This window comes from Macaca thibetana, chromosome 11 (assembly GCF_024542745.1).
Source record: "Macaca thibetana thibetana isolate TM-01 chromosome 11, ASM2454274v1, whole genome shotgun sequence".
Taxonomy (NCBI): Eukaryota; Metazoa; Chordata; class Mammalia; order Primates; family Cercopithecidae; genus Macaca; species Macaca thibetana.
Window position 1 is genome coordinate 128370350 of NC_065588.1, and position 24354 is coordinate 128394703.

A 24354-nucleotide genomic window follows, 5' to 3' on the forward strand; every position below is an offset into this window, starting at 1 on the left:
TCTTCAGGAGCTTGTGAGAGCTTTCTTCACGGAGATGTGGTGCATTTTTGAAAGTTTAATTCTAAGTATATTTAGCTCTTCATATCCATGGTTTCAGATCCATGAATTTGATCAACTACAGATAGAAAATATTTACCAAAAACAAAACAAAGCAAAACAGTAAAAAATAATAATACAGCTGGGTGTGGTCGCTCACACCTGTAATCCTGGCTACTTGGGAGACTGAGGCAGGATGATCACTTGAGCCCAGGAGTTCAAGTTCAGCCTGGGCAACATAGTAAGACCCCATTTCTAAAAAAACAAACAAACAAAAACAAACCAAACAGCCAACCAGAAAAATCCCCAAACCAAATAAGCCAAAATAACAGCACAACAATTACAAAAAAGATACAAAAAAAATAGTGTAACAACTATTTACATAGCATTCACATTGTATTAGGTATTATAAGTAACCTAGAGATGATTTAAAATATATGAGAGGATGTGTATAGGTTACGTGCAAATATACATTACTTTATATAAGGGACTTGAGCATCCTTGGATTGTGGTATCCGAGAGGGTCCTTGGAACCAACTCCTCAAGGATTCTGAGGGACAACTGTATTTAATTTTCTGTCTAAATGGGTTTTTTTTTCTTCTCTTGCATTTTCTAACTCATTTATCTATGTGGAGGCTGATTTCTGTGTATTGTTTGTTCTGAGACACCTTACAGAATTCTCTTGTTATTGGAAGTTTCCAGTTGTTTGGCTTGTTTTTCCTACTTATATATAGCGTCATATGCTGTAGTGGTGCAGCCCAGCATTTTGCTCTGGAAGCATCAGACAGACAGGAAAGGTGAAGAACCTTGTTAGGAACACCATGGACACACCACCTGGATTCCACAGCCAACACTTAATACTTTCACTGGGCTCCATTACGTCTATGTCCATCAAGCCAGTGTGGCGAATGTTTAACATCCTGAGCAAATGAATTCAAAGGGTGTTTTGCTAGTCCCAAATGGGCAGTGCCTTTAACGTGGTCCTTGTAGGGGACTTGTCCATGGCATTTGTTGTTTTGACTCAACAGTCTTTATTTGACATAAAATATAGATGCAGACAAGCGCACATATCGCGAGTACACAGCCCAACTAAAGTGTTTTCCCCTGTTAGATCTACCACTGTGTGAACATTCTTTGAACAGAAATCTGGGTTCACATTTCTCATTCCTCTGGATAGACTCACTAAAGGGGGAAACGATGGGGTTGAGGGCATTGGATTCCAAAGCCCTTCAGCTTTCCGTGTTGATTTCCAGAAAAATCCAACCAGTTTACGCCATTATCAGCAGCAAGTGAGAGTACCTAATTCATAACAGTTTCTCAGTGTTATGATTTTAAGGTGGTTGATAATTCTATACTAAACAAATTGTGCACTGATTTCCAGGGATGATCAATTAAAAAGTATTTCATTGCCCTTTATACTTTTGTGTATGTAACAGCTTCATATCCTTTGCCCATTGTGATTGGGGATTTAATGTGTGGTATTTTTTTTAAGCAATTAGGGTGAGTGTTTTTTTTAAAAAAGCCTATGTTTTATCATACTTTTTAACATTTTTGCTTTTTATTTTTTACTTTGATGTTTTATATTTTTCTATATCATCTTCATCAGTTATTTCCTATCAGTGGTGTTCATTTTTTACATTTTTATTTATTCGTCTATACTGTTACTGTTCATTTAGATTATTTCAGGTATTTGAAATCTTTTGTGAATACAGTTGAGTTTCTTTCAAAGATTCTCATCTTTTTTTTTTTTTTTTTTTTTTTTTTTTGAGACCGAGTCTCGCTGTGTCTCCCAGGCTGGAGTGCAGTGGCGTGATCTCGGCTCACTGCAAGCTCCGCCTCCCGGGTTCACGCCATTCTCCCGCCTCAGCCTCCCAAGTAGCTGAGACTACAGGCGCCCGCCACCACGCCCGGCTAGTTTTTTTTTTGTATTTTTAGTAGAGACGGGGTTTCACCGTGTTAGCCAGGATAGTCTCGATCTCCTGACCTCGTGATCCACCCGCCTCGGCCTCCCAAAGTGCTGGGATTACAGGCTTGAGCCACCGCGCCCGGCCAAAGATTCTCATCTTTATAGAGAAAATATTTTATACATTTTTAAATTTGCATAAATTTCAGGGGTGCAAGTTCAGTGCTGTTCCCTGGCTGTACTGTGTTGTGGTGAAGTCTGGGTCTCTGGTATGTCATGACCCAAACGTGTGTTGCGCTTACTGAGTAATTTCTCATGATTCCCCTTGCACGCCCCGACAAAATAGTTTACACCTTTTATCAGTAATGGGCAACCATTTTAGTTTTTAGAAAAAACAAGTGTGCTTTTAGACATTGTAATCTTTTTCCAAGGAGTGATCTAAAGCCGGAAAAAGGAATACATGTGAGAGGAAGCCCCTTGCCCTTCTTACTGTGGTTTTCCTGGCCGCTGCTCCTTCCCAATTCAAATGACAGTTGTTATAAAGTAACAGCCCTTGTGCCCTCAACCCTCTGCAGCTGAGCTGCCCCTCCTGGACCTGATGAAGCTGTATGAAGGCGCCTTCCTGCCGAGTTCTCAGTGGCCCCGGCCGAAGCCTGATGGGGAGGACACAAGTGGAGAGGAAGGTGCGCTACCAGCCTTTGGAAGAATTCAGGGTTAAAAGCAGAAGCCGGAATACTTACAGACAAAGACTTCAAATAAGATTTAGAAAATTTCTTTTAGTTTGATAAAATAAAAAATTAGAAATATTTAATAAGTATCTTTATGTTGAATAGAATTTTGTTACATTCTGTGCTTTTATTAACCTGGCACAGCTATTGGGACACTTGATCATGTTGTGAAGGGTGTAAAATATTTTTCTCTAGATTTATAAACATCATTGTTTTATGGACCTAGATAGCATGTTTATTCAGGCTGTGCTGTGTTTGTTTAACACATCAGTTTTGAGTAGTTTATTTTACTTATTAGACTTTCTAAACAGATGCACAGAGCATACCAGAAAAGGTCTGCCTTTCCTGCTCTCATTCCAGTTCTCGGGACAGTTAGACTCCCGAATACAGTTCTCGGGACAGTTAGCCCCCCGCATACAGTTCTCGGGACAGTTAGCCCCCCGCATACAGTTCTCGGGACAGTTAGCCCCCCGCATACAGTTCTCGGGACAGTTAGCCCCCCGCATACAGTTCTCGGGACAGTTAGCCCCCCGCATACAGTTCTCGGGACAGTTAGCCCCCCGCATACAGTTCTCGGGACAGTTAGCCCCCCGCATACAGTTCTCGGGACAGTTAGCCCCCCGCATACAGTTCTCGGGACAGTTAGCCCCCCGCATACAGTTCTCGGGACAGTTAGCCTCCCGCATACAGTTCTCGGGACAGTTAGCCCCCCGCATACAGTTCTCGGGACAGTTAGACCCCCGCATACAGTTCTTGGGACAGTTAGCCTCCTGCATACAAGTTGGGGAGGGGCCCACAGGAGCCCTGGGAAGCTCAGGCCTTTCCCGACCCCACACTGCTAGCAGGACCAGAGGAAGGAGTGGCGGGTTTGGTCTCCTCCCAGTTTCCCACATTTGGGAAAGCATTCTGCTTTTTTATTTCTTGGTGATAGAGGGGAGATCCCTAAACCTTGAAACACCTACATGTATCTCTCTGTGATACCAGCTCCTGATTGCTATGGAGACATTTTCCAAAATGCCAGACTATTTGGGGCAAATTATACTCTTGGAGGGCTTTCCGGAGTGGTCCTTGGTTTGATAGTTTCATAAGAGTTCTCTCCCATTTATCCAGATAGCATTGTTAGATATTTTGGATTTCAAGTAAAAAGTTATTGCCTAATTCTGTATTTGAAGTAGTTGGATTCTATAAACTTTTTCCTGTTTTTAAAAAAGGTTCAGATTTATAAAGGCCTCTCAGCAGCCCCCACTTCTCTGTTTTTTTGTCGTTACAGATGCGGATGACTGTCCAGGCGACAGGGAGAGTCGCAAGGACTTGGTTCTCATTGACTCACTTTTCATCATGGATCAGTTCAAAGCTGCCGAGAGGATGAATGTCGGGAAGCCAAATGCCAAGGACATTGCGGACGTCACTGCGGTGGCTGAAGCCATCCTGCCCAAGGGCAGTGCTCGGGTCACAACCTCGGTGAGGCGCTGAGCTTTTCAAGTGTGGGATGGGCCTTTGAGAGACAGAGCACATAGCTTAGCCATGAGAAAAGCTTTTCCTCTTCCCAGTGAAGTGCTCTATCCCAACTACAGAGTTGTCAGAAAAAGCAATTCTTCATGTGCCTGTAGTCCCAGCTACTCAGGAGGCTGAGGCAGGAGGATTGCTTCAGCCCAGATGTTCAGGTGTTGAAGACCAGCTTGGATGACATAGCGAGACTTGGTCTCCAAAAGAAGCAATTCTTCCTCTTCCTGTTTTCTGTAGATCATTTTTGTGGCTTTCTAATCGGTTTATAGTGTGACTTTGGTTTCAGTTTTTAGAAAAAGTTTGGTGATTGTTTTGACCAGCAGCCACTCTTTGATCTGTTCATCGCTGCAGGTCAAGTTTAATGCTCCGCCTCTATTGTACGGGGCTCTCAGAGATTATCAGAAGATTGGCCTGGACTGGCTGGCCAAGCTCTACAGGAAGAATCTCAATGGCATATTGGCAGATGAAGCTGGACTGGGTAAAACAGTGCAGATCATTGCTTTTTTTGCCCACCTAGCTTGTAACGAAGGTAAGAGTTTGCTAGTTTTTTGAACAATACCTATTTGCTAAGACTTACCCATAGGCCAGTGTGTTTGATGGGAGTGTGGGGACTTGGCCATCTTATCTACTTCTTTGCTTCTGTCCTTTGACCTGAGCAAATTGAGGCTCAGAAGTATTCATTGTATGAATGAATAAAAAACTAGTTCACAGTTAACATCCAGTAACTATTAGTGAAAATCTAATACAATGCAGAGACTCATCAGGCTGTGACTGAACCTTGTGACTCCAGGGTCAGGTCACTGTGCAGTGTGTGGGCAGCAGAGCAGGTGGTCCACTTCCCTTGCTGCTTCTAGACTGGCACAAACCCCGCTGTAGGGCTCTCAACTGTGTGGGGTGGTTTGTGGCACGCATCCTGGCTCACTGTATCCTTTTCGTGTTACTATGTGCACGCCTCCTCTTGTCCCTCTTGCTGGATTTCACCTGTCAGTGGGGCAGCGTTTCTGATCCACTGCTCGGGTTCCTTAGGGAACGGGCCTGGGTACCCTGTGGGGGCTCAGCCTCTGCATGGCAGCCCCACCTGGTTCTTCACCCTCTTGACACTTCTGACTGGCACACAGCTTGTGTAGGCCCTCTGGCCTCCTTTCCAGTCTTTAGAGTCAGCTCCCTGTTCACTGCCCTTCCTATCTTGGCTTTTAGGTCAGGTGCCCACCTCAGTCTCCTGCTCTGTGCCTAGCTGCAGAAGAAGGTGTGACTTGTGTCTCTAACACAGGACAAGGTTTCACTGTTCTTGCTCTTGTAAGAGAAATGTTCAGTAAACATCTTGGAATGTGGTTCCCACTGTATGTTCCAGACTTAAAGCAGGCTTTGCTATTCCTGCAGAGAAGAGGGGACGTGGCCTCATCTTCATATTTGAGCTTTGAAAGTAAAGATGGGCTGGGCGCGGTGGCTCAAGCCTGTAATCCCAGCACTTTGGGAGGCCGAGACGGGCGGATCACGAGGTCTGGAGATCGAGACCATCCTGGCTAACACGGTGGAACCCTGTCTCTACTAAAAATACAAAAAACTAGCCGGGCGAGGTGGCGGGCGCCTGTAGTCCCAGCTACTTGGGAGGCTGAGGCAGGAGAATGACGTGAACCCGGGAGGCGGAGCTTGCAATGAGCTGAGATCCGGCCACTGCACTCCAGCCTGGGCGACAGAGCGAGACTGTCTCAAAAAAAAAAAAAGTTGGACGTGTTTAAATTAGGAGGGTCAGCTTAGGGAAGTGATGACCCCATGGGTGCTCTGACTGAAGGCTGTGTGAAAAGAAATGGAGCACAGTGGGCTTGCAGTGGGGGTCTCAGTCCAAGTAGTTTAAGGAGAGAGAGGCAGGGCTGAGGGTCCCTTCAGCTCCGGAGAGGGTTTTGTTTTTCGTTTTTTTTGAGATGGAGTTTCACTCTCATTGCCCAGGCTGGGGTGTAATGGCGCGATCTCGGCTCACTGCAACCTCCGCCTCCTGGGTTCAAGTGATTCTCCTGCCTCAGCTTCCCAAGTAGCTGGGACTACAAGCACTTGCCACCATGCCCGGCTAATTTTTTTTTTTAATTTTTGGTAGAGACAGGGTTTCATCGTGTTGCCCAGGCTGGTCTGGAACTCCTGAGCTCAAGTGATCCACCAACCTCAGCCTCCCAGAGTGCTGGGATTACAGGCTTGAGCCACCGTGCCTGGCTCTTTTTTTTTTTTTTTTTTTTTTTTTTTTTTTTAAGGTACTGTTGCCCAGGCTGGATTGCAGTGGCATGATCAGGGCTCACTGCAGCCCTGACTTCCCAGACACAAGTCATCCTCCCACCTGAGCCTCCTAAGGAGGAAGATCACTGTGACTGAACAAAAAACTGGCTAATTTTTGTATTCTTGATAGAGATAGGGTTTTGCCATGTTGCTAGGTTGGTCTTGAAGTCCTGGGCTCAAGCAGTCTGCCTGCCTTGGCTGCCCAGAGTGGTGGGATTACAGGCATGAGCCATCATGCCCAGCCTGAAAGTAGCCTGTGCTTCTAAAACTAGGGGATTGTATTTTGTCAGTTGAACAGATGAGTGAATCATTCAGCATTCATTCATCTGCTCCTTCCGTGATGGCTGTCACAGACACCAGGCACTTTTCTAGGTCCTGAGGGTGCAGCCCTGCTTTCAGGAACCCCACACTGGTACAGATGAACCTTGAAATGGACTGATGACCCAGCATAGTGACAGGATCCTGGCCAGCTGGGGCAAGGTCTCAGGGAGATGGGGCACTGGGGGTGGGGGCTACAAATGCAGCTGACATCCAGGAACACCACCGAGGCCAGTGTGAGGGCAAGAGGGTATGAGGGGACGGTGGGGGATGAGTATAGAAAGATTGGAGTCAACCACGATAGAGGCCTAGCAAGCACTGGAGCTGATGTGGAGCCTTAGTGTGTGGTCTGCATCAGTGCAGGTGCTGGTACAGGTGTCTGCCCAGGCTGGAGAGCAGTGGTGTGGTCCTGGCTCACTGCAACCTCAGCCTCCTGGGCTCAAGTGATCGATCCTCCTGCCTCAGCTTCCCAAGTAGCTGGGAATACAGGTGTATGCCACCATGCCTGGCTAATTTTTTTTTTTTTTTGAGAGATGAGGTCTTACTATGTTACCCAGGCTGGTCTCGAACTCCTGGCCTCAAAAGATCCTCCTGTCTTGGCTTCCCAAAGTGCTGGGATTACAGAGATTGTCTTGGCTTCCCAAAGTGCTGGGATTACAGAGATTACAGCTGTGAGCCACTGTGCCTAGCCAGCTTTTCTTTTCTTCTTCTTTTTTTTTTAAATCTTGTTTTTTACTGGGGGTTGAAATACCATCTGGATTTGATTTGTGTTTACTTACTCCTTGGATTGTGTCTTTTTTTTTATTTTGAGGTGGAGTTTTGCTCTGTTGCCCAGGCTGGATGAGTTACAGTGGCATGATCTCAGCTCACTGCAACCTCCGCCTTCCAGGTTCAAGTGATTCTCCTGCCTCAGCCTCCTGAGTATCTGAGATTACAGGCGCCGCCACCATGCGCAGCTAATTTTTGTATTTTAGTAGAGACGGGGTTTCACCATACTGGTCAGGCTGGTCTTGAATTCCTGACCTTGTGATCTGCCTGCCTCAGCCTCCGAAAGTGCTGTGATTACAGGCGTGAGCCTCCGCGCCCAGCTGGTTGTGTCTTTTAAAGAGTTTATTGTCCTGTTATATTTTTTTCTTTGTGACACTTCTGTTCATACCCTTTGTTTATTTTTCTATTGGGTGGTTCTTTTCCAGGATCAGCAGGAATGCTTTGCATATTAGCAGTAATGGCTGTAGATGGATGTGTTGTAAATACTTGTTTAAAGTCTACTAAGTCTGTCTTGTAACTTGGTTTATGTTTCATTTATAGCACAGAAGTTGAAATTCATATGTATTCCTCTAATAATCTTTAAAAACCTTAGTTTTCTCGCCAGGCTCAGTGGCTCTTGCCTCTAATCCCAGCACTTTGGGAGGGCAAGGCAGACGGGTCACCTGAGGTCAGAAGTTTGAGACCAGCGTGGCCAACATGGTGACAACCCATCACTACTAAAAATACGAAAATTAGCTGGGCATGGTGGCTTGCGCTTCTAATCCCAGTTACATAGGAGTCTGAGGTAGGAGAATCACTTGAACCTGGGAGGCAGAGGTTGCAGTGAGCCGAGATTGTGCCGTTGGACTCCAGCCTGGGTGACAAGAGCAAAACTCCATCTTAAAAAAAAAATCATAGTTTTCTGAAGAAGGAAATTTGAAACAATGTATTTTAGGATGGTTTGGATGTGCCCTCACTAAAGCTTGGGAAGCAGTGATGGGCACAAGCCCTTGGCTGACAAAACACAATTTAGACGCCTGCTGCATGGTCGCCTGGCTTGTGGGAAGGACTTGAGCAGGGTCTGGGGCTCTCTTCGTCTGTGAGTCTACTTTCTAAGTGTTGCTCATTCCTCCGGACTCTTGGAGGAGCTCAAGAGTGGTTTGAATGAACACCAGGGTGTTCTTGAGACTGCTCATTCAATGTGTGTCTACTGAGGTCTCCTCTGAGCCAGGCTTGCTGCTTGTGCAGCAGCACCCTGGGGGCCAAGGAGCAGCTTCTGGGCGGTGTGCTGGCTCCAGACGAATGCACTTGTTCCCCCCAAGTCTGCCTCAGTCGTGTGGTGGTTCATGTTACTCATACTGAGGAAGCGTCTCTGGTCAGACACAGTGCTCAGTGCCTGGACATGACAGATACTTTGACGTGGAAAATTCTGTTTTTTCCTTTGTAGGTAATTGGGGCCCCCATCTTGTTGTTGTGAGAAGTTGTAATATACTCAAGTGGGAGCTTGAATTGAAACGTTGGTGTCCCGGGCTCAAAATCCTCTCATATATTGGCAGTCACAGAGAACTCAAAGCAAAGAGACAGGTATTTTTTTTTAAACATAAAATAAAGCTAAACAGAAAGCCATCTTAATTTTTATAAAAGACACATTAAAAAATGTGAAGACATGCTTACTAATGTAATTATTAAAAATCACTCATTCATGAGTTAACAAACCTTTACGTTGTTCCCCTCGAAAGCATAGACAGTACCGCCTCGGCCTGGCCGTTCCCTGCGAGAAGGGCCACACCCTCGCAGGCCCAGGTGTGCACAGAGCTCAGTGTCATTGTCCAGAAAGTGGGGCAGTTTCCTCCGGAAATGGTCTTCTCTGGGGCAGTGCGGCACTTTTCCCTGGAGGCCCTGCTGACTTCCACAGGCACAGAGGAGAAGCTGGGTGCCCCCAGATCTGAATTTAAAACCCATAGAAACATTTGCACAACGTGCCTAATAGATGACGTTTCTGGAACAAATTTTAACTTATTAAAAATTTTTCTCTGCCCTATAGTTTCTAGTACTAGGTCACTAAAGGTAGATTCATCACAGCTTTCCATTGAGTAGAACATTTTGGACCATTAGACGACATTGTGTTGAGTAGTGTTTACTGAAAAAGTGAGAAAAAGTGAGCTTTCAGTAGTATTTTCTTTTTTACTGTTTTAGTCTGTTTTTGATGTTATTACAAAATATCACAGACTGGGTAATTTGTAAGTATAGACATTTATTTCTCACAGTTCTGGAGGCTGTGAAGTCCAAGATCCAGATGCCAGCAGATTTAGTGTCTGGTGAGGGCCTGGTTTCCGCCTCCCAGATAGGGCCTTGCTGCTGCATGTTTTGGAGGGCACCTGGCGGAAGGGATGGAAGGGCAAAAGGCTCCAGGCTGGTTCCCTCCAGCCCTTTCCTGCTGCACAAGCTCATCCTTGAGAGCAGGGAAGTGTCCACTTCCAATACCACCACCATGGGCGTTAGGTTTCAGCATGAATTTTGGAGGGAACACATTCAAGCCATAGTTCTGTGTCTGGCTTTTAGTTTGTTTTTAGAAAGCGTATAATGCAGTCAGTTGCAATACAGATGTTGACATCTCTTATTTTTCTGAGCACACTTCCCCTTGTTTTGATTAGATACTAGAAGAGCTCGCCCTGCTTCAGGATCCTCTGCTATAATCTCAGTATTTTCCAAATGGTAATTGTCAGCGCCTGCAGAATAGCTTCTTAATTTGTCAACGAAACTGCTTTAGACCCCTAGAGGAAGAGATAAAAACATAAACGCAGCCATTTTCTGTGCGGTAATAGCAAGTTATTTAAAAAAGCGAGTAGAATTATAGGTGGGAACGGAGTCACTGGGTGGAGAGCTTTGGGAAGCGTGTGTCCTCAAGTGGTTTTGGAAGACAGTGGAGTGCGAAGGCAATGAGCTGTCCTCTCTGTGCTGCAGGAGTGGGCCGAACCCAACAGCTTCCACGTCTGCATCACGTCCTACACGCAGTTCTTCCGGGGCTTCACCGCCTTCACACGAGTGCGCTGGAGGTGTCTGGTCATTGATGAGATGCAGCGTGTGAAAGGCATGACCGAGAGGCACTGGGAAGCGGTTTTCACCCTGCAGAGGTCTGTGTGTTCCGTGCTTGTCATTGAGTGTTCTTTGCTGTTGATGTAAAAGGTTCTCTTGAAGAAATCTGCGTAATTGCAGACACAAAAAATGGCCTTTGAGCTAGAGAATTGCTTTTCATCTTCATCCCAGCACGTGGGCCAGAAAGCCCCAGAGCTGGGTCAATGCAGCCCCCCTTTTCAGTCATGTGCACGTTGACATTCACAGTGTCAAATAACTGTCCCCTTTCTCACACGTTGTCCGAGAAGACGCTGCTGCATCCAGCCCCGTGGCTGGAGAATTCCATTGTTGTCTCTTGTCCTGTTTGCAGCCAACAACGCCTGCTTCTGATCGACTCGCCGCTGCACAACACCTTCCTGGAGCTCTGGACCATGGTGCACTTCCTGGTCCCAGGGATCTCCAGACCCTACCTGAGCTCCCCTCTGAGGGCCCCCAGTGAAGAGAGCCAGGATTACTACCATAAGGTGGTCATAAGGTTACACAGGGTAGGTTGGGCTCTGCCATTTCAGCTCAGTGATTAAACGTGTACGCCTCATTGTAAACGTGTTACAGCAGCATTTTTGGAAAGAAAACAGTAAACAGTTTTTTATTTTCAGGTGACACAGCCATTTATTTTGAGGAGAACTAAGAGAGATGTGGAAAAGCAACTGACAAAGAAATATGAGCATGTTTTGAAGTGTCGCCTTTCTAACCGACAAAAAGCCTTATACGAGGATGTTATCCTACAACCCGGGTGAGTGTGGACTCTGGGCATGTGCCCCCTTCGCTGTCCCTGCCTGTGAGGGACAGAGGCTCTTTCTGTGGCCTCAGCAGAAAGCTCCTTTCCGAAAGGATTGGGTGTCTGGAGCTGGAGGCCGAGGTGCCCTCTTGGGGGCAGCAGACTCTGCGGCCTCAGGTGTTTCCAGGCTCATGCTGGCCCTGCTGTACTTCCTGTCTCAGAAGCCCCACTCCTGTGTAGCTGCCCATGTGTAGGGTGGTGTCCTGGTGCTGCTCTCTGTGTTGCCCAGAGAATTCTGTGAATTTTAGTTTCCATTCATCTGGGAGAGACGATGATTGAGCAGCTCGCCTTCCCACAGCCAGCCTGGAGGCCCCAGAACTTGGGTCGGCTATGGCCCACAGGAGGTGGCACGCTGCTTTCTGCGGCGCAGTGAGCGGGGTGTTGCATGGGGTGGAATGCGCCATTCAGCGCACACCGTGTGATGGCTGGCTGCTGTGCCTCTGCAGGGACGTGCTGGTGCCGGAAGCTGTGCCCCTGGAGTTGACACAGTGTGGGGCCCCCCTTTGATCCTCTGAGGTCGTCAGATGTGCATGGTTTTGGTCTGTCTGGCTTTCCAGTTTTCTGAGTTTAGATGAAAGAAACCCAAAAAACCCTGGAAATCAAGTTTTGGAGGATTTGAAATTTATCTGTGCTTAGTCATCACAACTCAGTCTCTGCTGGGGGTGTGGCCATGAGGCAGTGCTGCAGGGTTACCCCCTACCCCATGCCACCTCAGTGTCCCTCACAGGCCACAGTCAGACACACTGGATCAGCGACCCCACTCCTCCACCAGCCACGTGCTCATGTGCTCCCCTCCTTGTGGGGAGACGACATGGGGACCCTGGTGAGCTGCTGTGGCGGGAGCAGATGCCAGGCGATCGTGTGAGTGCACTCCGTGGCCATGGGCACAGCAGACTGTGGTTTGCGGAGACTAGGGGTGAGCCCATGTTAGCCACACACGCACACCCCCACCCCCCGTCCTGGGTCTCCCTCTCTGTGCCTCATCCTCTGCTCTGCAGCCGGAGGGCGTGCACTCAGGGGCTTGCCAGCGTTCTGTGCATGTGCACGTGGCGCCTGGGCACCCTTGAGAGGAGGGTGACTGTGAATGCAGCTTAAACCTGGTGAGTGAAGATTTCAGGAGGGAAGGTAAGTGTGCATGATGACTGTGGAATTTCTCAGTCCTTCACAAATGACACAGTACCACCATCCTTTCTCCAAGAGGAAGGGCAGCGGAGCAGCACCTCACTCCACGCCGTTAGTGGCGAGACTCTCCGGGCATTGTAGAAACTTTGTATGCTTGGACAGAAAACGCTTTGCCACGTTGCTGAAGCTCTGGTGTCAGATTTTTCAGTAGAATACTGAAATCAGCCTGTGCCAGCTTTGGTAACACACTAGTTGTCGTTTGAGTGGAGAGGACTCACAACGTATGCAGGGTTTGGGCGCCAGCGTGTCAGGGAGGTCACGTTGACCACGCCCTGCCTACAGGGACCGTCTCAGGGAGTCTGACCCATTGCCCTTCTGGGGTTGTGCCCACGCAACAATTGACCACGCCCTGCGTACAGGGACCATCTCAGGGAGTCTGACCCATTGCCCTTCTGGGGTTGTGCCCACGCAACAATTGACCACGCCCTGCGTACAGGGACCGTCTCAGGGAGTCTGACCCATTGCCCTTCTGGGGTTGTGCCCATGCAACAATTGACCACGCCCTGCGTACAGGGACCGTCTCAGGGAGTCTGACCCATTGCCCTTCTGGGGTTGTGCCCACGCAACAATTGACCACGCCCTGCGTACAGGGACTGTCTCAGGGAGTCTGACCCGTTGCCCTTCTGGGGTTGTGCCCACGCAGCATGGTTGTTTGCCGTCAGGGTTGCAGTGTCGTCTGAGGTGTGAGAGGCTGGCGGCCCTGGGACCTGTAGGGGGAAAGCATGTCTTCTTCTGCTGGGCTCAGGCTGGCTGTGTGGCATCTGCTCCCCGGGCGGAATGGCAGGAGGGCACTCGGACTCCTCATGCACGTTTTCCTCTTTCTTTCCGAGACTGTGAAATCAAGCTATAGTGCATTAGGTGTGCGCATGCCTCGCCCCCCTAGAGCACCTGGTAATCAAGTGTTTGGGGCGCTGTCTGGTGCTCGACGGGATCCTCGGGTGGTCCAGGAGCGTCCTGTCCTGGTCAGCTCCTCCCTCTTGCAGGGACCGTGCCACACCCGCTGCCGTGAGGGCAGCGCCCGTATTTCTGTACCGTGAGCTCCAGAGCTGCCAGACCAGACTCCCTACCTGCCCAGACCACCCTGCACTTGTGCTGGCCTCTCCTGGTTCCTGTTAGCCAGGGCGAGTTGCCTTTCTGTTATCAGCCCGTCCATGTGGGCTTTAAGTCCCATCCCTTCTCCGGAATCATCCATCTTCTCAGCCATTATTTTTGAAGCACGTGCTGTGCCCCGGCCCTTGTGCATGTAAGTCCTTCCCTGGTCTCTTTTCCTTCCCACCGCTGCTCTCCAGAGCCAGGCTCGCAGGAGCTCTCCCGATGCTTGTCTCCATTTTTCGGTCTCCACTCATTTCTCAGCCCCTATGCAATGTGCTTCTCATGTGCCAACGCCTAGCTGTGTGGGGACTCAGGACTCCAGGCATCGGCTCCCCTGTGGAGCCCTCCTGCTTGGGTTTTTGTTTTCGTTTTTTTGTTTTGTTTTGTTTTGTTTTTTTAAAAATTTTTCTTGAGATAGCGTCTCACTCTTGTCACCTAGGCTGAAGTTCAGTGGCACGATCTGAGCTCACTGCAACCTCTGCCTCCCAGGTTCAAGTGATTCTCCTGCCTCAGCCTCTCGAGTTGCTGGGATTACAGGCATGCACCACCACACCTGGCTAATTTTTTTTTGCATTTTTAGTAGAGACGGAGTTTTACTATGTTGGCCATGCTGGTCTCGAACCCCTGACCTCTAGTGATCCGCCCACCTTGGCCTCCCAAAGTGCTGGGATTGCAGGCGAGCCACCACGCCGGCCCTAGTTGGGTTCTGTGGTGCGTGCTGCTGCCTTGGCCTCCCAAAATGCTGGGATTGCAGGCGTGAGCCTCCGTGCCGGCCCTGGTTGGATTCTGTGCTGCTGTCATGGTGGTTTCTGTCACCTGCGCTTGAGCTGACCCTTGAGCTCCTCACATCCAGCATGGCAGAACTGAGTTCGTGTTTTCCCAAGCCTGGCTCCCTCCCTGGTGTTCCCGTTTTAGGGTGTGCACCACCATCAACCCAGTTGTTTGGGTTGGAAATTTGCCATTGCTGTCTCCTCCCTTCTCTTCCCATGAGTCTGCCATCTCTCTCCAGACCAGTTACCTGTCGTCACTGTCACCCTGGTTTCCTCCCTCAGGCTGCCTGGTGCTTTGTGCTCACGCCAGAGGGCTACTCCCTACCACGGTCCCATTTCCTGCCCAGCCCTGGTCCCAGTGTGCGTTGTAGGTCCTTCTGTCTGCCCCCTTCACTGGGTGGTAAGACGCACAGGGCATGGACCTGGGCCCTTGTCTACCCCCGCGCACCACCTGCAGGGCCAGTGCGACCAGGCGTCAGAGCTGCCAAGCGGGTGTGTGAGGGGCTTTGCTCTGCTGCGCTCACCCTGCCCCTCACTTTGCTTATCCCTCTTGGTTGCCCCCCACGTCTCTTTGAGAGCATTCGCTATGATTGTGAATGAAGAATGAACTGGAGTGGCTGTCTCTGGTCAGCTCTGGTGGGGCAGCGTCACTCTAAACGGGGATGGCGAGCAAGTGCAGAAGGCCCTGCCTGGGACGTGGACTTGAATGGCCACTCTGTCTAACTCAGTAAACGGACCTAGAAAAATCTGCTTCTGCCCACCTTTCTGGAGTTGAGACAGTTGATCGTGAGGGTGGGAATATGTCCATGTGCCATTTGGATTGAATGCTTCATGCTTCTTCCTCCACGGGCAGCACTCAGGAGGCCTTGAAGAGCGGTCACTTTGTCAATGTCCTCAGCATCCTCGTGCGGCTGCAGCGCATCTGCAATCACCCTGGGCTCGTCGAGCCCCGGCACCCAGGCTCTTCCTATGTGGCGGGGCCCCTGGAATATCCGTCCGCATCTCTAATCCTGAAGGCACTGGAGAGAGATTTCTGGAGGGTAAGTGGAGGATCCAGAAAGCGGAATCACTGTTGGATGTCTTTTCCAGGCACATTATAGATAAAACCATTCTTGGAAATGGTTCTCAACCAGCTCTTCTTCTGCAGTTGCAATTGCAGCTCTGCGATACATGGCACTGTCTAGCGGCACTGATGGCTAGACATCAGTGTTCCACCTCCGGAAGTTTACCCAAGGGAGGCAGGCCCACAGAGTGCAGAGGTGCAGAGGGCAGAGATTCACAGAGTGCAGAGGTGCGGAGGGCAGGGATTCACAGAGTGCAGAGACTCACAGAGTGCAGAGGTGCAGAGGGCAGAGATTCACAGAGTGCAGAGACTCACAGAGTGCAGAGACTCACAGAGTGCAGAGACTCACAGAGTGCAGAGGTGCAGAGGGCAGAGGTTCACAGAGGGCAGAGATTCACAGAGTGCAGAGGTGCAGAGGGCAGAGATGCACAGAGGGCAGAGGTGCGGAGGGCAGGCTTTCTTGGCGTTGTGTGGATTGTGGCCTGGGAGAAGTAGCTGAGCACGCACGGTGCATCCGCAGAACTTCACCAAGGGCATGACAGCACCTGTGTATTGGCGTGGAGGAGGGTCTGCTTGCCGAGTGGCCATTAGAGGGGGCGCATCTGGATGCCCACGTTAGGGCCCTGCCATAGAAATCAGTTTTGATTCTTAGGTGCTTTTTATGCCACTTCATGCAGCAAGACTTTTTTTCTTTTTTTTTCTAGGAAACCGATCTTTCTATGTTTGATCTCATCGGCTTAGAAAATAAAATCACTCGTCACGAGGCAGAATTGCTGTCTAAGAAAAAGATACCACGGAAACTCATGGAGGAAATCTCCATTTCAGCAGCCCCAGCAGCCCGACCAGCAGCAGCAAAGCTGAAGGCCAGCAGGTGTGTGCGACCCAGAGGCAGCAGGGAGGGTCGGCTCCCAGGGTCCCCGCAGCTGACCCAGGTCTACGCGTGGTGAAAGAAAGGCTGCTAATGTACTTGGGTTATCTGCTGCTCTTGGGACCTTGCTGATGTCCTTGGCTGTGGTACATGTGGCTGTGCAGATGCCTTTTAGGCTGTGTGGTGCAGTGCAACTACTTGTCTCCCTGAGCAGCAACTGCCTTGATCGTCTTCATGGCAGTTTTAGGGTAGGGTGGGTGTCAGGGCTGCATTTAACCTGGTACCTCCTGTGGTGGAGGCCGGTGTGGCCGGACCACACGTGTCGTGAGTGTGGCAGGCAGAGGGCTCCACCCCCACCGTGATGTCATTGTCTTACAAGTGACATGTGAATGATTCTGAAGTGATGCTTTTGCCAGTGTCGTGAGGCTGGGAGGGACAGACACGTTAGATGATTAAAACAAGATATAAATGACTCGTAGTCTAAATCTAGCAATTGGAAGTATCCAAAATCCTATGCTTAGGTTAAAAAGGAAAGGAAAGGAGAGAGGCGTTTGGAGATGAAGGGGCCAGTTCTGCAGACAGGTCTTTCTTGTTGGCACTTCTGTACTTGGCTTCACTGGGACTTTGAGTGGATCACCCTCCCCTCGTCAGTACCAGAGGTTTCTGCTTAGCTTGAGGGGCCACGACCCAGCAGGCTGCTCCTCAGGGAGCCTGCAGCCCTCAGTTAAATGAACAGCACCCATTCTAGTGGGTGCTAGTCTGTGTTTTTAAAATGGCTTTTTACAAAAACGTTTATAAAAGTTTTTAATAGAGACAGGGGTCTCACTCTGTTGCCGGTCTGGTCTTGAACTCTTGGGCTCAAGGAATCCTCCTGCCTCAGTCCCCCAAAGTGCTAGAATTACAGGTGTGAGACCACACGCCCGGCCTAAAAATGACTTTTGATGGCCATCTCTGCCTGTTACGTTGTATAGGGGTTTTGAAAATGGCCAGTATAGTTCCCAGCTTAAAGTGGGCACTGTGGCTCATGCCTGTAATCCCAATGCTTTGGGAAGCCAAGGTGGCAGGATCTCTTGAGCCTAGGAGTTGGAGACCAGCCTGGGCAACATAGTGAGACCCTATCTCTCCAAAAAAAAAAAATAATATAATCCAGGTGTGGTGGTGCACACCCATATTCCTAGCTACTTAGAGACTGAGGCAAGAGGATTGCTTGAAGCCAGGAGTTTGAGGCAACAGTGAACCATCACTTGTACGGCCACTTGATCAGACTTTTGTCAAGTTGATGTTTCTCCTCACTCCCCTTAGCCCTTGTGCTATAATAGATGTGTTGTTTTCTAATCTACATTGATACGATTGTGAAAGTTAAAACAGCTTTCATCCTTGTATTCCCAGGAATCTGGGCAGATTTAACATACCACTTTGGTGTACTTAAGTCTTGTTAGCCACTGCTACCGGGCTTGGGGGAAGCTTACCTAGGGCAGTACTTAGGCGTCTTTCCCTTCCCTCTGTAAACTGCACTCTGGGTGCTGGCCCCTGAGCTGGCTTCCTGTGGGCAGCGGTGAACCCCGGCTCCTTGAGGTGGCCTGTTCTCTCTGTGGTCTGATGCTCTGTGTCTTCTTGCCTGGACCAACGGGCATCTAGGTTGTTTCAGCCTGTGCAGTACGGCCAGAAGCCCGAGGGTCGCACCGTGGCTTTCCCCAGCACTCACCCGCCCCGGACGGCAGCCCCCACCACAGCCTCTGCTGCTCCACAGGGCCCGCTTCGAGGACGGCCGCCCATCGCCACATTCTCTGCCAATCCGGAGGCAAAAGGTAGACTTCACGTAGTTGTCTGCTCTCCGCCTTGTGGAGGTTTTTGTGGGACAAGTCCATGGCACTTTCTTCTTGCGCCTCTGGACGCGGTAATCGTCCCCAAGTGGGACTAGGCACCACCTGCTGGCTCTCTGAAGGTGCCTTGTTGAGTTCTTGATGAGTTTTAGACTTTTTGATGGCTGGTAATGGATGTTTTCCCTATTGAAGAAATTTCACTCCTAGGTTAATAAGTGTTGATCTGATACTGACAGCCACTGGGCAGGCTGTTTCTGTTGACAAGAGGCGCATGCGTGCAGTCGTCTAGGAGACTCCTGAGAACGTCTGCTCATATTGTATTTTGTGCTGTCACTTGAACTTGATTATTCTTTTGAGGAAGGATAGAGTAGAAAAGGTCATCAAAATAGTTAAAAGTAGTATTTCACCACGTGGCCAAAGGGGCCCTCCACACCATGTCCATCGGGTTTTCTGAGCTAAAAATAAATGCGGAGACCTGCATTGTTGCCAGCGTTCTCTATAGAAATATGAGTGGAAGCTCTGTTGATGTTTTTTTTTGTGTGTTTAGGAAATAGTTTCTAATTGATACTAATGTTTGGTTGGGCTGACTTCTAACAGTTTCTGTTTACTCTGAGAAATGTACCGCGTAGAGTACTGTAGCTCAAAGTGAAGATAATTAACAACATGTAAAATTACGTTTCTCTCACTCTGTAAACTATATGGCCCCTCCTTTTTTTTTTCCTTAAGAGGGGGCTTCTCATTTGAGAGACAGTGTGAAATGTTTATTTCTTTAAAATTCGGTTTAAAATAATGTATTTTATTAAGAACCTCTAACAGCTTTGCACAAACAAACCTTATCGATTGCAGCAGCAGCAGCCCCGTTTCAGACCTCTCAGGCTTCCGCCAGTGCTCCACGACACCAGCCCGCCTCGGCCTCCAGCACAGCCGCTAGCCCGGCCCATCCTGCGAAACTGCGGGCCCAGACCACAGCACAGGCCTCCACCCCAGGCCAGCCCCCGCCCCAGCCCCAGGCCCCCTCGCACGCGGCCGGGCAGAGCGCGCTGCCTCAGAGGCTGGTGCTCACCTCGCAGGCCCAGGCCCGCTTGCCTAGTAAGTGGCCTCACCTTTCCAGGTTTCTGCCATCTCTCTACCCCAGAGGAGTTGTGTTAAGAACACGGGGATGTAGGAGGAGCCTTGCTGTCCACTCCTGTGTCTTTCCCCAGCCCCATGCCCAGCGCTGCCTCTCACCAGTGCAGCCACCTCCGGCATGAGTCTAGCAGGGAGCGCCTCTGCGGAGGCCGCGTCCGGCCTTCTCCTGTCTGTGCTCTCTCTTCTGACCCCGCCATCCAGCTCTGCTTTCCTGCTGCGCTCACTCACTGCTTTGGTGCTGTTGTCGGCACTTCCCAGTGTTAGCCCCGGCCTTGTTCCACCAGCCACACAGGTGCACTCTGGGGGAGCAGATGCTCCTAGAGTGACAGCGACTGCTTTTGTTAAGGTCGCTTCCTTGCCAGTCATGTGAACAAGCTTTAGATTCCTAAAAAACATTAGCTCTTTTTAATCTCTCGCCTGTTACCAAACTTAAACTTGGGATGAATAATTGCTCAATCAAGATAACTTGTAACAATTTAATGACTTAAAAAACACAGTTATTAATTTTTTAAATACAGAACATTTTGCTGTGTCCAGTGGGATTAGTATGTTTTCAGACCTTACATGTACCCTATTAATTCTGTGGTGGAAATTATCCTGACTTAAAGTATTATATTGTTTCTCAAGTGCCACCTCAACTCCTTTTTTTGTTGGTATAGCCAAATTGCGTGGAGGCCTTTCTGGAAAGATGGAGATGGGAGAGGGAGTGATGCAGAGAGACACTGAGTTCAAACTAATTGTCTTTCCTTACAAATCTCTCTCTCTCCCATTGCCCAAAAATAAAGAGTAATTGTCCTAGTTAATTGCCCTAAGGGAGAAAGCAGTTGCATATGTTACATCTTTATCAAACTAGACACTGTCTTGCGTGGGATGAAAGTCATGTTGGTGGTTGCCAGAGGAGCTGTTCTTTGGGAGATCTGTAAAGTGAGCAAAACTGCTTTTCCTGTGGGCCGGTTCTCACCTGTGTATGGAGCAAGGAGGATTGTTGGGAGATTGACACTTCTATGCACAAATCTCTGTCTTCTGTTTCCATTTTCCCCTCCTTGTTCACAGTTATTCTGTGGGCAAGATGCCTCTAGACATTTTTCTAGTCTCTTACTAACTGTTCTTTTTATCATATCACTAATAATTCTGGCATGGATTTTCTTGGGAAGAACATTTAGACTCAAGTATCAACCATTGGGAAATAAATCTTTAAACCTGTTGTTCAGTAGTAGCCGGAAGGTAATGCCTTTTTGAGTTGGGGGCATATGACCACGTCTGAGTTATGTTTTTTCAAAAAAAGGGTTTTAAGCAACGCTAAGTTTTACTTTTTTTTTTAAAACAGTAAATGTTATAGATTGACTTTTACCGTCTAATTCAAATTAGTATGAAGTTTTATATCTTCAAGATTTTTTTATGTATGTGATTTATTTATGTATTTAGAGGCATTGCTAGATCTTGTAGGTGCTGTAGCTCACACCTGTAGTCCCAGCTACCTGGGAGGCTGAGGTGGGAAGATCACTTGAACCCAGGAGTTTGAGGCTGCAGTGAGCTATAATCCTGCTACCACACTCCAGCTTGGTTCATAGCCAGACCCTGTCTCTCACAAAATAAATAAAAATACATTCCTAGATTTTGGAGAGTTATGGGTGTAACTGAAGCTAGTTATTTTTTATATTTGTGAAGATACAGTCTCTCTTTGTGAGCTAAATTGGACAGGTACTTTCCACATTTATAAAGTTCTCTAAAGTTTAGGTTCATGTGTGAGTTTCCAAGTGTATTACAAATAAATTTCTGCTTTTTTTTTTTTTTTTTTTTTTGAGGTGGAGTTTCACTCTTGTTGCCCAGGCTGGAGTGCAATGGCCCAATCTCAGCTCACTGCAACCTCTGCCTCCCGGGTTCAAGCGATTCTTCTGCCTCAGCCTCCTGAGTAGCTCAGATTACAGGCGCCGCCACCACGCCTCAGCTCAATTTTTTTTTTTTTTTTTTTGCATTTCTAGTAGAGATGGGTTTTCACCCTGTTTCCAGGCTGGTCTCGAACTCCTGCCCTCATGTGATCCACCCAACTCAGCCTCCCAAAGTGCTGGGATTACAGTCATGAGCCACTTCATGCAGCTGATTTCTGCTGTTTTTGATGTTTGCTGCTTTTTTATTGTTTGGGTAGAAAAGTAAAATATTCCTTAATAGCTTCCTTAATATTATCAATATCTGATATCTAAAATCCCTACCAGTTATGGTTAAGTAAAGTTAACCATTAAAATCTGACATTTTGTTTTCTCTTTTTAATGAAAATAATTATTTTTAAAAAGTTGTAGAAAACACTACCTGATAAACATTTCTGTGGTGCTTCAGTTTATGATAGATGGTCATTATATACAAGAAATGATTGTCAATATGACACACCCAAATTTTTTCCAAAATGATCTGAATTCACCTTTTCATCTCCGTTTCAACAGGTGGCGAGGTAGTGAAAATAGCTCAGCTGGCATCCATCGCAGGACCACAGAGCCGCGTGGCTCAGCCGGAGACGCCGGTGACACTGCAGTTCCAGGGCAGCAAGTTCACCCTGTCGCACAGCCAGCTCCGGCAGCTCACGGCGGGCCAGCCGCTGCAGCTGCAAGGTAAGGATAAGGAAGAGAGAGCACTTGACGCTGAAATTGACAAAAGCGCCTCACCGTGAGCCCTGCTGCCCGCAGGCCTGCTTCGTGCATGTACGCTTCAGGCTTTTGCCTGTGTCCAATGATGCGTCTCATGGTCCGCGGAGGACCGGCCCAGCGAGACGCCGTTCAGCAGCCACTGGGCTGCCTGCGCTTGACGCGTGTCAGACAAACAACTGGCACGTTCTTTCCCAGCATCTGCCCTTTGAAGAGAGTTTCGTATTTTGTAGATCAAAGTAGAAATATTTGGCCAGGCGTGGTGGTGCTCTCCTGTGGTCCAAGCTACTCGGGAGGCTGAGGTGGGAAGATCACCGGAGCCCCAGAGGTTGAAACTGCAGTGAGCCGAGATCGTGCCACTGCACTCCAGCCTGATCACAGAGTGAGGCTCCCATCTCTAAATAATAGATAAGTAACAGAAATATTTGCTGCTTTCTAATATAGGTGTGAGACAAATTGTCCCCAAAACACCACAGGATTAGTAATTTTATGTATGAGAAATCATTTTCTTCTATCAACAGACTTAATTTTAACTCCCAGACCCAAAGCCCAGACCTTTGGTGAAGAGCAGTGTGTTTATATAGTAACTGCTCTTTAAAAAAAGACTTAATTTTAACTCCCAGACCCAAAGCCCAGACCTTTGGTGAAGAGCAGTGTGTTTATATAGTAACTGCTCTTTAAAAAAAGTGAGGGAGAGGAATTGAGTAGTGCCTTGTCCTGGTGGTGGGATCATTGGCTCACTCTGTTTTAGTTTAGGGTTCAGGGAGCACCCACAGCAGCCCCGGCAGCCGCCTTCCCCCTCCTTCCTCGACAGCAGCCTTAGGGGCTGCCTCCCTCCCACCCCCACACAGCAGCCCCGGTGGCACCTTCCCCCACCTTCCCTGACTGCAGCCTCAGCGACCGCCCTCCCCAGTGCTTTCCTCATGATCGCTGCCTGTGGTATTTGTCAGGGTGGAAGGTTTTGTCATTAGTGGGGTGAGCCCACTGACCTCCTTGGAGAGAGACACACATCTCAGCAGAACAAGGCCTGCCACAGAGAAACGATTCAATTTGGTTTACTTCCTTTTTTTTTTTTTTTTTTTTTTAAACATTTTTTTGGCCCACAGAGGTGGGGCCAATTGGTAACATCTCTGATGGCCGCCAGTTTTCATAAAGTATGACATGGGAAGCTATCTCCAGAGTAAAAGAAGTCAGAAAGAAAGATGCAGTCATACAAGATCCAAAGTGGCAGCCTCCTTAAAAAGCAGCAGAAAAGCCACAGGCATCTGGGCTAAAAACAGGGTTTTGTTCCATTTCTTCATTCTCCTTGACTGCTGTCAGGAGTGACTGCAGTGATCTGGGAGTGAGGATGTCCAGCTCAGTACCTCGAACAGCACAGCAGGTCCTCAGCAGCTGTGTGTCACACACCTTCCGTAAGGGACAGAGGGTAGATGGCCTTTTCTTGACATTGAGCAAGAGACCTTGCCTCTTAGTATGTCATCATCCACTGTTGGTGATGGGTTGCCACTTTTCTCACAGTGACTGAACTTTGCATTGATTTGTTTAGATTTGATTTTCAGTTTGTCGACTTACTTTGTACTGTTTGGAAGTGCCTGGAGTGTGTGACTGTGATGTACACGTGCCTGTTATTGACACCTAGCGGACCTATGATTGCAGGCAGCGTCCTCCAGATCGTGTCCGCCCCCGGGCAACCCTACCTTCGAGCCCCTGGCCCCGTGGTGATGCAGACCGTGTCTCAGGCGGGCGCTGTGCACGGCGCCCTGGGAAGCAAGCCCCTGGCCGGCGGTCCCAGCCCTGCACCCTTGACCCCACAAGGTAGGGTGCTCTGAGCAGGAGGGAGACTTGGCTTGGAAGCTTCTTTCTCTTCCATCTAAGGCGAGTGGAAGGCATTCATGTGTCTTTGACTGTATCTCAGAACAGCACAGTCTAGTGTGTGGCCATCTCTGATTTCTATAGATGTGTCATTCAGCCTGATTTATTTTCTTTTTCTTGTGCTTTCAAAGGTATTGGTTGGATATAACCAGCCTCCACTGTCCTTAGGGTTTTGTTTTGTTTGTGTTCTCACAAGAAATTTGGAATCATGAGAAATCTTGCATGTTATTCGCCATCACATTCAGTGTGCTCAGTCTCCCCTGGGAGTGGGACCGTGTGGCCGCCCACGCAGGGCCTGGTTCTTTGTCCGGCCCGAGCTGCCACTCCTCATCCTGTCTCGCCACCTGCTTCACCTCTGAGTCTTCACTCTGCCCCTGCCTTGGCCCTGGGTCTCCCTGGACATACTCTGTCATGATGTGGTGTGTCCTCTGGAACCCAAAGACCTGTGGCGGCAGCTGGGAGCCTAGAGGGGTGAGGCTCTCTCCTTGGGATGGAGCCCTTGTC

General features: G+C 48.8%; 1 protein-coding gene across 11 annotated transcripts in view; it reads left to right on the forward strand.

Annotated features, from left to right (window-relative positions):
- EP400 (E1A binding protein p400) overlaps nt 1–24354 on the forward strand; it is a 231973-nt gene that overhangs the window by 153508 nt on the left and 54111 nt on the right. For 9 of the 11 annotated variants that reach the window (XM_050747651.1, XM_050747654.1, XM_050747658.1 and 6 more), the window contains 13 exons: nt 2515–2622; nt 3938–4128; nt 4525–4702; nt 8951–9087; nt 10468–10637; nt 10949–11123; nt 11235–11371; nt 15314–15500; nt 16228–16394; nt 18030–18199; nt 19061–19303; nt 21781–21945; nt 23635–23793. In XM_050747651.1, the coding sequence (XP_050603608.1) occupies nt 2515–2622; nt 3938–4128; nt 4525–4702; nt 8951–9087; nt 10468–10637; nt 10949–11123; nt 11235–11371; nt 15314–15500; nt 16228–16394; nt 18030–18199; nt 19061–19303; nt 21781–21945; nt 23635–23793 (2187 nt within the window). The remainder of the gene's footprint in view (nt 1–2514; nt 2623–3937; nt 4129–4524; nt 4703–8950; nt 9088–10467; nt 10638–10948; nt 11124–11234; nt 11372–15313; nt 15501–16227; nt 16395–18029; nt 18200–19060; nt 19304–21780; nt 21946–23634; nt 23794–24354) is intronic. The other 2 variants (XM_050747660.1, XM_050747661.1) reach the window with 1 other exon arrangement.